General features: G+C 42.9%; 1 protein-coding gene across 13 annotated transcripts in view; it reads right to left on the bottom strand.

The window, feature by feature from the left end:
- The window catches only part of LOC147031560 (ankyrin repeat and SAM domain-containing protein 3-like), a 49,488-nt gene extending 36,542 nt beyond the window's left edge, over nucleotides 1-12,946 (bottom strand). The window contains exons 1-8 of one of the 13 annotated variants that reach the window (XM_085865023.1): nucleotides 12,800-12,939; nucleotides 12,529-12,659; nucleotides 8,904-9,020; nucleotides 3,517-3,604; nucleotides 2,962-3,046; nucleotides 2,548-2,653; nucleotides 1,087-1,223; nucleotides 546-750 (exon numbers count right to left, since the gene is read on the bottom strand). In XM_085865023.1, coding sequence (XP_085721149.1) covers nucleotides 546-750; nucleotides 1,087-1,217 — 336 coding nt within the window. In that variant the 5' untranslated portion in view covers nucleotides 1,218-1,223; nucleotides 2,548-2,653; nucleotides 2,962-3,046; ... (2 more) ...; nucleotides 12,529-12,659; nucleotides 12,800-12,939. Of the gene's footprint in view, nucleotides 1-545; nucleotides 751-1,086; nucleotides 1,224-2,547; nucleotides 2,654-2,961; nucleotides 3,047-3,516; nucleotides 3,605-7,277; nucleotides 8,870-8,903; nucleotides 9,021-12,528; nucleotides 12,660-12,799 lie in introns of those variants that run through there. The other 12 variants (XM_085864981.1, XM_085865043.1, XM_085865089.1 and 9 more) reach the window with 12 other exon arrangements.
- Between the last annotated feature and the right edge of the window lie 2,205 nt (nucleotides 12,947-15,151).

Consider the following 15,151-nt stretch of genomic DNA (forward strand, 5'->3'; position numbering starts at 1 on the left):
AATCGGCCAGATTGGATTAGGTCACAAAATAAAGTGAGAAGCACATGTATGCCATCATGCACTGTGCTTGTGCAAAATCAGACCATACATATCTGAGAAATGTTTGGGGACACATTTAAGTCACAAAATGGCCACCAGTCGGCTATCTTGGATTTGATCTCGAAAAAAATGAGATGCTTATGTAAGCCATCATTCATTATCTGTATGCTGTCTGAACAATATCGGGTATTTTTTATAACTAAAATGGCCACCCGTCGAGCATCTTTGATCACATTGAGAAACAAAATGATGTGCACATGTATCCTATCTTGTGTTTATTTTTGCCATGTACATATAAAATCAGTCCATACATGTCCACGATATGGTTGCGGACGCACGCACGCACGCACACACTCGGACATGAAAATCGAGCCCAAATCCATAAGCCCCCATTTTGGACAAAGTCCAATGGGGGCTAATAAATAAAGGTCATTTGAGTCTCAAGTTGAGTCGAAATGTTTCTTGGACAACATAACTAATAAAGTCTGCATGGACTGAGCAGTTACCTTGAGAAGAAGTGTTGCTGTGTTGAGGTTTCCACAGCTGGCTGCAAGAGCTAATGGACCTAGTCCTGCAGGTGAGCGAGCATTTACAGCAGCACCACACTTTAGCAGCTCATCTACAACATCAGTGTGGCCCATGTAGCTTGCATACATCAATGCAGTCCAACCACCAACATTCTGTACATCCAAGCCAATGTCCTTTCCACTTCTAGCAAAGAGATAGATTTAGGGAAGAATTCATATGTGTACCAAACACTTGTACTATATATATATATATATATATATATATATATATATATATATATATATATATATATATATATATATATATATATATATATATATATATATATATATATATATATATATATATATTCTTCACTTTGGTAATATACTCTCACATTAAACATATTATATATCTGCTAACTTTACACTTTCAAAACATGTCACTGTTTTAAAAGACTTGTTACACTTGTCACATTTTTCATGTTACATTACATTTAAAAGACTGGACTTGTTACAATACATTTCACCCAGTAATTACCCATGTAGGTGATCCAATATCACATCTTGGTCACCAATGGAAGCTGCTGTGTGAATGTCCAGTGGCGGAGCCTTGTCCACGTCACACCAGGCCTCAGGGGCCTCACTGCTTTCATCACTTGTTTCTGACATGCTCCCCTTCATTTACACACACAAACACACACATACACACAACCCTCAAGTACGGTATAAATAACAAAGATAACTGACTTTCATCTGTTTATGTAAACCAAATCATGATTGCCCTATCATGATCAGGTTATTTGTTGTTTTCATCAAGATTGTCGTTTTCAAAAGGACAGCAGTAGCAAAAAATAATTCGGGAGTGCAACATGATGAAGACAGGCCAAACAGCCTACTTATTTTCTTGTTTAAGGTCATAAAGGAGTGTGCAACCCCTCGTGACGCAGTGTAATCCTGCAGAAGCTATGGACCCTTTCTATGTTAATTTTCATTCTTCATAAGGAATATAAATATTTAAATGCAATTAGTGTGATTCCTGAGGAAAATTCACCTTGGAATGTGGAGGCGGCAAAGTACAAGCCAAGCTCCACCAATATACCTCTGCCCACCGTGGAGGAATCCCATTGTACCACACTCGATCACCCAAAGCGGTCATTTCATGTTTTTACATCAACTTGATTAAAAATTGAAAGTTTTTATTGTGACGTTGACTGTCCTCATGTGAAAATAATATGGCACTGCAAATTTCTGGGAAGTTGGTCCAGAGGGTTGAAAAAGTACATAAGGAACAAACAAACAAACAAACATGTTCGTTTTTGGAAAAAGAAAGAGCAAAACAAGAAGACGTAATGCAGAACTCGATACTTGCAAAATCCATAAAACAAATTTGACCTCAAAAATAATGGGTGGTTGAATTCAATGATCAAATGTGCAACTCTTCAAATTTAAAGTGAATCGGATGAAAATTGACAATTTTAGAAATTCGGCCTATGTTGACCTCAAAAATAATTTGTGGTTGAATTCAATGACCTCATGTGCAAATCCTCTTCAAATTTGAAGTCAATGCGATGAAAATTGATGATTTTAGAAATACCACGTTAGTTGTTGACCTTGGGCCTTTGTTGACCTTGGTCCAACTTGATCTCAAAAATAATTGGCTGGTTGAATTCAATGACCTGAAATATAAATCCTCTTCAAATTTCAAGTCAATCGGATGAAAATTGAGGATTTTAGAAATTCGGCCTATGTTGACCTTTTGGCCTTTGTGGACCTCAAAAATAATTGGTTGTTGAATTCAATGACCAGAAATAGAAATCCTCTTCAAATTTCAAGTCAATTGGGTAAACATTGAAGATTTTAGAAATACCACCTTAGTTGGTGACCTTGGGCCTATGTTGAACTGAAAAGTAATTGGTGGTTGAATTCAGTGACCTGAAATATAAATCCTCTTCAAATTTCAAGTCAATCGGATGAAAATTGAGGATTTTAGAAATCTCACCAAAGTTGTTGATCTTTGGCCTTTGACCTCAAAAACAATCGGCTTCTCCTTATGACAAACTCTACCATGTGGTGAAGTTTCGTGAAAATCGGTTTAAAATATTGACCTGTAGGCAACAAACAGACAGACAAACAGACGGAATAACAAAATTGACTAACCAATATACTTGAAAAATCATGGATTTTGCAAGTAATAAAAAGGACAGGCCATCATACACGTCCCATTTTTCAAAGACCAACACTGAGAAGCAAGCTATTTTATTTCATTCAGCTTTATCTGTGCCAGAGCAAAGCTGGTATATTACTGTCAATATAATTTTGAGATATTATGCCATATATCATTTTTAGCCCAATCACTCAATGGTGAAGAATCACATAAAAATTCTCGGATCCGAATTCGGATCTGGATATTCACCGGAAACGAATCAATTCTTCCTTGTCATACACCAAACCCGTCCACCAAGTTAGGTCTGAATCCGTGCACAACTTTTTGAAACATCCTGCTCACAGACAAACAAACAAAAAAAACTATAAATCACTCATAGAGCGACACTTGGCAAAACAATGAATCAAACACTGTTACGGCATACACTCCACTGTCAGGGCTGGGAAATAAATAAATAAACAAACAACAAACAAACAAAAAAGATGTCATGCATTGCACGATACTTGCGAAATCCAGAAAACAACAAATTGACCTAAAAATAATTAGTGGTTCAATTCAATAACCAAATCTGCAAATCCTTTTCAAATTTCAAGGCAATCGCATGAAAATTGACAATTTCAGAAATTCGACCTATGTCGACTTTTTTGCCTATGTTGACCTTTTGCTTATGTTGACCTCAAAAATATTTGTTCATTGAATTCAGTGACCTGATATGCAAATCCTCTTCAAATTCCAAGTCAATGGGACGAAAATTGAAGATTTTAGAAATTTCACCTAAGTTGCTGACCTTCAGCCGATGTTTACCTTTTGACCTCAATAACAATCGTCTTCCTGCTTATGACAAACTCTACCATGTGGTGAAGTTTCATGAAGCTCAGTTTAAAATTGTGACCTGTAGGCAACAAACAGACAAACAAGAAAAAGACATCGTGCAGAGCACGACACTTGCAAAGTACATAAAACAAATTTTACCTCAAAAGTAATCGGTGGTTGAATTCAGTGACCTGATATGCAACTCCTCTTCAAATTTCAAGTCAATCGGATGAAAATTGAGGATTTTAGAAATACAACCTTAGTTGTTGACCTTGGGCCAATGTTGACTTCAAAAATAATTGGCTAGTTGAATTCAGTGAGCGGAAATATAATTCCTCTTCAAATTTCAAGGCAAATGGATGAAAATTGACAATTTTAGAAATTTGACCTATGTCAACTTTTTGGCCTGCGTTGACATTTTGGTTTATGTTGACCTCAAAAACAATAGGCTTCTTCCTTATGACAAACTCTACCACGTTGTGAAATTTCGTGAAGATCGATATCAAATTATCACCTATCGTCGATTGAGAGACAGACAAACAGACAGAATAACAAAATCGACAGACCAATATACTTGAAAAAAATCTTGATTTTCGCAAGTACAAAGAAATGTGTATGCTGGATAGAACTTAAATTGATCAATGTTAATTCACCCTATCTTCCAATGTTAAAGGATCATCAAAAAAATTCCAATATCCAGATCCACATCTCGATCCTGACTAAAAATGTGCATTGCTGTGCTTGGCCATTATTTCATCCCCACATACACAAAAAAAATTCAGAATGCTTCATAAATGTGGCTAAAAATTGTATAACAAACAGATGCTACAGACCAACATACTTGACGAAAGCAACAAACAAACAGACAGGCAGACGGGGTGAAGACATCACCTGCATCCACCTTTGGTGGTAGAGTTAATTAAAGAAAAAGAGATAACAGAAAGATGAAGGACAAATGTGTCCAAGAGCCGCGTCATCAAGGTTTTGTCTTCATCAGAAGAAAAAGAAGAACAAGAGCAAGAAGAACAAGAAGAAGAACGCTGAGCTCTCTTAGAGCCAGTGTTCGCAACGCGATGCGGCTAAAAATTCATTACAGAAAGTCGAAACATCAGCATTTTGATCACAATAACAACAACTTCCGATATTTCGTCACGTGCCTTGATGGAGCCAATAGTGAGACCCATCATGGAGGCTCCTCGTTCATGACGAGAAAATAGTGTATTTACGAAATTACAACACATTAAACGGAATAATCTTTAAATAGTAACGTGAACTTTTCAAAACTGTAAAGCAAATGTCCGAATATATTTAAAAGTTCATGATAGACGCTCTCAGAGGAAACCTCAATGCGAGGATGTGTACAGGTGTTTAGTATTTAAGGAGATCCGGATCATGTATATAAAAGAGCCACGTCCTAAAGGTTTTGTCTTCACCAGAAGAAAAAGAACAACAACAACAACAACAACAACAACGCGTAGCTCTCTTAGAGCCAGCGTTCACTACGTGAAACGTGGCTAAAAATAGTTGACAATGCTAAAAACAAGTGATTACAATCTGAGAGATTCTGCCTTCAAATTCCACTGAATACAGAAGTGTTGTTATGGAAATGCTTTCTCTGGGTAACTTTGCATAATATAGCGATAGTGATTTCCCTTATTGCATGTATTGGAATAAGCATGAAAAAATTTAATTATAATATCAAGATATGCGTCGTTATTCGTACAGAAAGCTGACAACTGTCCCCACATGTGTATCTAAAACAGTTTTCTCTTGACACCTTTTTCATGTTTTATCCCTTTGTAATGTCTTAAATATGCTTTTAAGTGATCAGACGGACAATCGGCAAAAGTATAGAAGGGAAAGGCTGTAATGGCAGCTTCAAAGTTGGTCTCTTAAGCCGGTCGCATCCTCTGTCGTGCAAAGTCCTTCCTTGGCACACCTGAACTCGCATCCATCAACAAGGCTTTCATCTGCCGCTTGATGGAATACTGCTCTCCGCTATAGGCTGGCGCCCCTGCCTCACACTTTGCTCAGCTTGACACTGTGGAAACCAAGGCTTTCAAGAGCATTGGAATCTCCCATGATGAAGCCAAGTTTATGGGCCGATCACTTTGCCATCGCTGACAGGTCGGTGGTATCTCTGTCTTCTTCCACCTCCTTGCTCGTCTTGCACCCTCTGCCTGCTCCATGCTTTGTCCCCATCAGGTATCTGTAGGACGCACACAGTCCACCACCAGCCCCTTTCTAATGAAACACCCAAATTCCAGAATAACTGCTCACCTCACTCATTTGTTCCTCTTTTCAGCCTGTGGAACCAACTTCCACACTCTTCAATCTCATTCTTCCCCACAGGTCTTCAAGACAGCTGCTCACCGCCATCTCAGATCAACCGCCATTCAAAACCATATTTTCTACACCAGTTAAATAGGGCGCATGATACTACCTATCAGCATGTCTCCCAACTTACCCGGGTGTTACACCTGAGCAAGGCATCATGGCAAACAAGCCTTTAAACCGGCTCGGAGCGCCAGAATCAGTTGGCGGGCATGACCGCTTTGGCATGATTTCTCGGATTCGGACCAAGCAACTAGGAGGAGTCCGCCGACTACAACAATACGATGAACTTGGATTCTAAGCTTCTGGAAAACAAGTCAGGACGAATAACACCTCATCACTACTGAACTTTAGACAACACTCAGCTGGCTCACAAATTATCTAAGAAGGGTAACCTGCCTGATTTGCTTCATCTAGTCTCTACACTTTTAGATTACTTTAGATAGATAAGCAATGGAAAAAAACAGTCACCTACAACTGAATAGAAGACGAAAAATAAGTACTTGATTAATTTACAATGCTGTTACAAACTGTAGCTTGATGAATGATGCCAGTTTATCAGACCTTTTCTCGACAGGGTCTAAAGCTTGTGGAGGAGCTCTACACTTATTACCACACACACACACACACACACACACACACACACACACACACACACACACACACACACACACACACACACACACACACACACACACACACACACACACACACACACAAATGTACATTTACAGAAAGCAGATTACACAAAAAGGTGAAACAGCTAATGGGTTGCCTTCCTTCAAACACAGCTACTGGATACCAGTGACAGTCTTTTTTGACGTGACTTTTCTCTCCACTTGCAGTGGAGTAATTGGGGAGAAATTATTTCCTCCCCATCAATGCCTGAAACCTATGGTTTTGTCTGTCCATGCTCTATCCTTCAAATGCAGAGAATCAAGCAAGGAAGCAGCACATACCATTTTGACGTCTTTGGTATGACTTGGCCTGGGTTGGAATTGTGCGGCCGACCTCAGAGACTCAGAGCTGATGCTCTGACGGTCAAACCATTATGCCACGGAGACTTATTCTGTGAAATTAAATTATTTTGGGACTCAGCAGATACATATTGTTACGGTTTTGGAAACTTACCCCAGGGAGAAAGCATACATGGACACAGATGTGACCCGAGGATAAGTTATTTCATTGGTCAATGTGTAGATAGTCCTTGGCCCCTTGCCCAAGGAATGTTTGGGTGGCATGTGTCAAGGTTAGTTTGTGTTTTCCCGGTGTGATATCTTCCCTCCCACCTCTGCTACTCTCAATCTTTCCTCCTTTACCCCATTGGTCCATTCCCCCCTCTGCCTTTCTCAATCCACCAATAACCCCCTTTACCAAATCTCATTTCGACAATCCCTCCTTCACCCCATTGGTCATACCTTCAACCCCACAGCAGTTCGGGTAGCCCTCGGTCCATCTGCATCCCTCTCTGTTGCAACGCCATCTCACACATTATCTTGTTTCACACGTTCATGGCATAAAGCATGATGATCGATCTTCATGGCCTGCGGGACAACGCCCCTCGCATGATGCAGTGGAGGATTGTACATAGAAAGTTTGCGTGTGAGGGAGGGACTGGGGGTGCTTTCCGCAGCCTTCGTGCATGAGGGGAGGGGCTTGGGGGGGCTCATGGAGGTTCCCTCAGAAACAGTGGCATTTCCCACAAGCTGCATCACGGATCCAACCACATCGGATGTGGACCAATGAGGATGTGGACGGATGTGGACGAGCCGAGACGGAGAAAGCAAAATCCTTAGAGGAGGAGGAAGAGGACAGGAGGAAGAGGACTTGGAGGTGGTCTTCATCCTTGTCCTAAAAGCTTGGCCTGATAAGAGCAGAAAGGAGCTCAAAGCTCGTCCTGCGAGGTGCAGAAAGCTCAGAGTGTGGACGAGAGGAAGAAAAAGCTGAGGAGCTGGTCCTCGTTGACACCAAAACTGGCCAATGCAGAGCACCATGCTCCCACTGTGAAGCTATGCCCAGTGTGGCTCCTCAAACCCAGCCCAAGCACACCTTCTTTAACGCTTGCCTTCATATGGCTCACACGACCCTCAACTACATTCTCTCATGAAGTCCTCTGGCCCCGAACAGCATTGGCTGGTGCTGAGTCTCAGTTGCTGTGCTGGCAGCCAGTGAGAACCAAGACTCAGGGTCTCTGTTGTCCCTTTTCACTTGTAGCAGTCTCGGATATCCGATTTCTGCCATCTCTGCACACTTTGTGCAAGCGCAACGGTCCAGTTTCCACAGACTTGTAGCAGGCTTAATGACACTAACCTGGCTGTACTCCCAGACAGACCCAGGATTTGCACGTTATGCTCTCAACTTAATTTGCATATGCAGCTACCAGTTGCTATCATCGATATACGAGGTCTGGTGTTGGCTTAAGATATCAGGGTCTTGAGTTTGAGTCCTTGTCGTCCTGTTGAACTAACACCAGGTGGGTTGACTCGCCAGTCATCCTTCCGGGCTCGGCAAAATAAGTACCAGCTTACTGGGGTAATAAGCCATTTGATAATATCATGCTTCGGTGTGGTGACCCGTCCAAGATTGTACTCCGTAGCCAATGAAACTGCCTCTCGGCAACCCTACGTGCCTCACAGCGTTAAAGGAATGGTTACCATCAATACTACGCCGACTAAGCCCCAACACAATGCAAGTGAGTCTCAAGAGAATTACGATGCCGCTAGTGGAGTTACAATAAAAACCCAGTTGGCTAACTAACGACCTTCAGGAAAGGGCTGACCTGCCTCCCCTGCCTGGTAAGGTATTATTATGCCAACATGTGATGCCAGTCATGATGCGTCAGCAACAGCGGCACCATCCAACAAATCACCACTTGGCCTCATGCAAGTTTACTTGCTGTTCTCTGCGTTGGGGTTTAAACCCCGGCTTTAAAAGATCAAAAAAAGAAAGACTTTTAAAAATTGCTCAAAACCCCTGTTGATAAATAATGAGCCTTTTTGGGGGGAGGGGGACTCCCTCGTAAACATATCACATGTCTGTCTCACCTCTTGCGTGTTCGAACATTATCGTCGGTCTGAGCAATAAATAATAAATTTGCATTGATGAAAAGGTACATTTCTCATCTGTTCGTAACAGTGTCTCATTAAAATTCATCCGGTTACCTGCCAGGTGCAAGAAGAAGAAAAAAAAACAAGTAAAAAGAGCAACGCTTTGGCATTAAATCAAACAAAACGTTTCATTTCACTTACTTCCCAAGTAGTCATTGTTCCACCCGTTACCATAGCGACCAACACGACTTCAACTTGTCATGTTCCACCAGTTACCATAGCGACCAACACGACTTCAAGTTGTCATGTTCTACCCGTTACCATAGCGACCAACACGACTTCAACTTGTAATGTTCCACCCGTTACCATAGCAACCAACACGACTTCAAGTAGTCATTGTTCTACCCGTTACCATAGCGACCAACACGACTTCAACTTGTCATGTTCCACCTGTTACCATAGCGACCAACACGACTTCAAGTTGTCATGTTCCACCCGTTACCATAGCGACCAACACGACTTCAAGTTGTTATGTTCCACCCGTTACCATAGCGACCAACACGACTTCAACTTGTCATGTTCCACCCGTTACAATAGCGACCAACACGACTTCAAGTTGTCATGTTCCACCCGTTACCATAGCGACCAACACGACTTCAACTTGTCATGTTCTACCCGTTACCATAGCGACCAACACGACTTCAAGTTGTCATGTTCCACCCGTTACCATAGCGACCAACATGACTTCAAGTTGTCATTGTTCTACCCGTTACCATAGTGACCAACACGACTTCAAGTTGTCATGTTCCACCAGTTACCATAGCGACCAACACGACTTAAACTTGTCATGTTCCACCCATTACCATAGCGACCAACACGACTTCAAGTAGTCATTGTTCCACCCGTTACCATAGCGACCAACACTACTTCATCTTGTCATGTTCTACCCGTTACCATAGCGACCAACACGACTTCAAGTTGTCATGTTCCACCCGTTACCATAGCGACCAACACGACTTCAAGTAGTCATTGTTCTACCCGTTACCATAGTGACCAACACGACTTCAAGTTGTCATGTTCCACCAGTTACCATAGCGACCAACACGACTTCAAATAGTCATTGTTCCACCCGTTACCATAGCAACCAACACGACTTCAAGTTGTCATGTTCCACCCGTTACCATAGCGACCAACACGACTTCAAGTTGTTATGTTCCACCCGTTACCAAAGCGACCAACACGACTTCAACTTGTCATGTTCCACCCGTTACAATAGCGACCAACACGACTTCAAGTTGTCATGTTCCACCCGTTACCATAGCGACCAACATGACTTCAAGTTGTCATGTTCCACCCGTTACCATAGCGACCAACACGACTTCAAGTAGTCATTCTTCCACCCGTTACCATAGCGACCAACACGACTTCAAGTAGTCATTGTTCTACCCGTTACCATAGTGACCAACACGACTTCAAGTTGTCATGTTCCACCCGTTACCATAGCGACCAACACGACTTCAAGTTGTTATGTTCCACCCGTTACCATAGCGACCAACACGACTTCAAGTAGTCATTGTTCCACCCGTTACCATAGCGACCAACACGACTTCAAGTAGTCATTGTTCTACCCGTTACCATAGCGACCAACACGACTTCAAGTTGTCATGTTCTACCCGTTACCATAGCGACCAACACGACTTCAAGTTGTCATGTTCCACCCGTTACCATAGCAACCAACACGACTTCAACTTGTAATGTTCCACCCGTTACCAAAGCGACCAACATGACTTCAACTTGTCATGTTCCACCCGTTACCATAGCGACCAACACGACTTCAAGTTGTCATGTTCCACCCGTTACCATAGCGACCAACACGACTTCAAGTTGTTATGTTCCACCCGTTACCATAGCGACCAACACGACTTCAACTTGTCATGTTCCACCCGTTACAATAGCGACCAACACGACTTCAAGTTGTCATGTTCCACCCGTTACCATAGCGACCAACATGACTTCAAGTTGTCATGTTCCACCCGTTACCATAGCGACCAACACGACTTCAACTTGTCATGTTCTACCCGTTACCATAGCGACCAACACGACTTCAAGTAGTCATTCTTCCACCCGTTACCATAGCGACCAACACGACTTCAAGTAGTCATTGTTCTACCCGTTACCATAGTGACCAACACGACTTCAAGTTGTCATGTTCCACCAGTTACCATAGCGACCAGCACGACTTAAACTTGTCATGTTCCACCCATTACCATAGCGACCAACACGACTTCAAGTTGTCATGTTCTACCCGTTACCATAGCGACCAACACGACTTCAAGTTGTCATTGTTCTACCCGTTACCATAGCGACCAACACGACTTCAAGTTGTTATGTTCCACCCATTACCATAGCGACCAACACGGCTTCAACTTGTAATGTTCTACCCGTTACCATAGCGACCAACACGACTTCAAGTAGTCATTCTTCCACCCGTTACCATAGCGACCAACACGACTTCAAGTTGTCATGTTCTACCCGTTACCATAGCGACCAACACGACTTCAAGTTGTCATGTTCCACCCGTTACCATAGCAACCAACACGACTTCAACTTGTCATGTTCTACCCGTTACCATAGCGACCAACACGACTTCAAGTTGTCATGTTCCACCCGTTACCATAGCGACCAACACGACTTCAACCTGTAATGTTCCACCCGTTACCATAGCGACCAACAGGACTTCAAGTAGTCATTGTTCTACCCGTTACCATAGTGACCAACACGACTTCAAGTTGTCATGTTCCACCCGTTACCATAGCAACCAACACGACTTCATCTTGTCATGTTCTACCCGTTACCATAGCGACCAACACGACTTCAAGTTGTCATGTTCCACCCGTTACCATAGCGACCAACACGACTTCAACCTGTAATGTTCCACCCGTTACCATAGCGACCAACAGGACTTCAAGTAGTCATTGTTCTACCCGTTACCATAGTGACCAACACGACTTCAAGTTGTTATGTTCCACCCATTACCATAGCGACCAACACGGCTTCAACTTGTAATGTTCCACCCATTACCATAGCGACCAACACGACTTCAAGTTGTTATGTTCCACCCGTTACCATAGCGACCAACACGACTTCAACTTGTCATGTTCTACCCGTTACCATAGCGACCAACACGACTTCAAGTTGTCATGTTCCACCCGTTACCATAGCGACCAACACGACTTCAACTTGTCATGTTCTACCCATTAACATAGAGACCAACACGACTTCAACTTGTCATGTTCCACCCGTTACCATAGCGACCAACACGACTTCAAGTTGTCATTGTTCCACCCGTTACCATAGCGACCAACACGACTTCAACTTGTCATGTTCCACCCGTTACAATAGCGACCAACACGACTTCAAGTTGTCATGTTCCACCCGTTACCATAGCGACCAACACGACTTCAAGTTGTCATGTTCCACCCGTTACCATAGTGACCAACACGACTTCAACTTGTCATGTTCTACCCGTTACCATAGCGACCAACACGACTTCAACTTGTAATGTTCCACCCATTACCATAGCGACCAACACGACTTCAACTTGTCATGTTCCACCCGTTACCATAGCGACCAACACGACTTCAACTTGTGAACGGGTCAAGCCAGCCAGCCGGTTCCTCAAAGACCGTTTCGTCGCAGTGCTTGCGTCACTTGGCGAGCAACCTCCAAGCTGCTTGGTAATGGAACACTCTCCTGTTCAATGCAGTAATCACACGTTTTCTTTATCAGGAACTTCGATGCACTGCGCTAATATTGCCAACATATGGTGGTTTTTTTTGTCAATTTTTATATCTTTTCAAATGCTGAGCGTCAAGCAAGGAAGCAGCACGTACCTTTTTTGAAGTCTTTGGTTCGATTTGAAACGGGGATTTGAACCATCGATCTCCCAGAACCAGAGCGAACGCTGAAGCCACTACACCACCCAGTCGAGGTTAATATTGAACCGCCGACCTCCCAGAACCAAGAGCGAACGCTGAAGCCACCACACCACCCAGTCGAGGTTAATTTTTTTTTTTACTATTTACATATATATTTATATATTACATCCATCAAAACGATCCAATCTTTACACTCGAATGAAATAATACCATCATGTATTCACAACACAACTCGGTTCAAATTCCCAGGATTCGACAGATTCTGCGTCTGGCTTCCATCTTCGAGTAGTTCGTAACAGCGTCGCGAGTGTCTTGGGTCTCATCGTTAAATTATAATCGTTTCCCTTTTATAATACTCTGCAGTCATCAATGCTATACCAAACCGGATAAACAACCTTTAATTCGTTGTCATTATTCTTATGTCATATGTCAATGATAATAATGTCAAAAATAATAATAATAATAATAATCGTCGATGAGAAATACACGGAAGGACAAAATATAAAGACAATTGGGAACAGCTAGAGGAAAATTATCGAAATCTGGGCATTCGAATATTCGAGCTTCCGGTCGGTGAATACGTGGTCTTCTTCTTCCACTTCTTCTTCTTCTTCCTCAATAGGGAAGTTTGATGACGAACAGCTTGATCCTCAATGGTGCTCATTTTGCTGACCTCGGAAGGATGGCAGGCTGAGACAACCCCCACCTGGCGTTATTTACTGGAACGACAGGGGCTCAAACCCAAGACCCGAAAATCTGAAGCTGACCTCGGAAGGACGGAAGGATGAGACAACCCCCACCTGGCGTTATTTACTGGAACGACAGGGGCTCAAACCCAAGACCCGAAAATCTGAAGCCAACAGCAGGCTTTAGGTTTAGGGTCACTTGTCATGTGCAGACATAACTACCAAAACCCGTTGCTGCAGAGATGGCAATCGAGGGCAGTCAGAAAACATGCTTCCAGCCAACATGCATGAACGGTCTTGGACTGTCATCACGGGCTCCAGCTACAGTTGATAAACTAGGAGGGCACTCGGTAAAGCACATACCTCCACCACGTAATGCCTGATCCACGAGAACATATCAAGATCCACGAGAACAATCCACGAGATTTCAATTCTTGATTGTACCATACAACTACTTCAACAGCCCAAATTATTCCCACCACCTTGTTGTGCCAAAGCTATGGACCCTGTCCATGCAAGTCTGGGAATTGGAGACATGTCTCAGTCTCCTATTGAAGTGTTGAAATAGCCCTAATCAGTAAGCAAAGTGGGGCTGGCATGATGGCCTTGGCCCTGGAGGTACGCACATTCGTCTCTGAGCTGTCAAGCCTGGGTTTGAATCAACTCAGCTATGAACTGCCATCCTGGTGTTTTGGGGGCAGTGGGTTGTTGAGATGGTTTGGTTATTCCAAACGGTCCTAACCTCCAGTGAAGAGATTGGCTACCTCTACCTCTCCAACCAACTGGGTACTCAACGGGATAACTGAGGTCCCCCATCAGGGTTCCTTTGCTGGGTGGGTTTGTGAGTAACCCTTGTGGAATTAAAAACAACACCCACAAAAGGGTGGAAGGCAACTTAACTTTGCTAAATGGCCAATTCGCTACGCTGGTGGAGTGCGAGACACGCCAGCAGAAATCTTTCACCAAAACCTCCAAATAAATTACAACACAGAGAACCACAACGACACCCTTTTGTACGTGGAGCCCCGGAGCGCACTAACTGGGTTTGAAACTACTGGGGATGAAGGTCATCATGTTTTCATTTGTTTGTGTTGTAATGACGCCTCACACTTAGATCGAACATTGGACGGTGCGCGGTTGAAGATGCATGAAGAACAAAACATGGGAACCTTTAGCTTCGGATGCTGGAACGTGACCACACTTTATTATGATCTAGCACCTGAACATCTGATGCCATGTTGAAAAACTACCGGTACGATGTCATAACTCTCAGTGAAACTCACAGCATCGGCCAGAAAAAAGTCATGCAGTGGTCACATTGTGATGCCAGGTGGTGAAACACACTATGCAGGTGTTGGTATACTGATGTCCACACAGGCAAAAACAGCCGACTTGCTACCTACTACATCTCAGATTGAACTAGAGGGGGAGCACTCGGGAGAGTGCAAAACCTCCGCCGCCAATACTGCTGGGTCACTCAAGTGAACCTTATATCTTATTCATTAAATATGATGTCAACAGTGCTGACAGAGTTATAGTTCTTTTCTCCAACATTTTTTTTGGGGGGGGAGGGGGGGTTGGAAATCACTTAAAACATGTAAAAATGCAAAAAATAAATAAA

This window comes from Eptatretus burgeri, chromosome 2, assembly GCF_056783735.1.
Source record: "Eptatretus burgeri isolate ZD-2024b chromosome 2, Ebu_testis_v1, whole genome shotgun sequence".
NCBI lineage: Eukaryota > Metazoa > Chordata > Myxini > Myxiniformes > Myxinidae > Eptatretus > Eptatretus burgeri.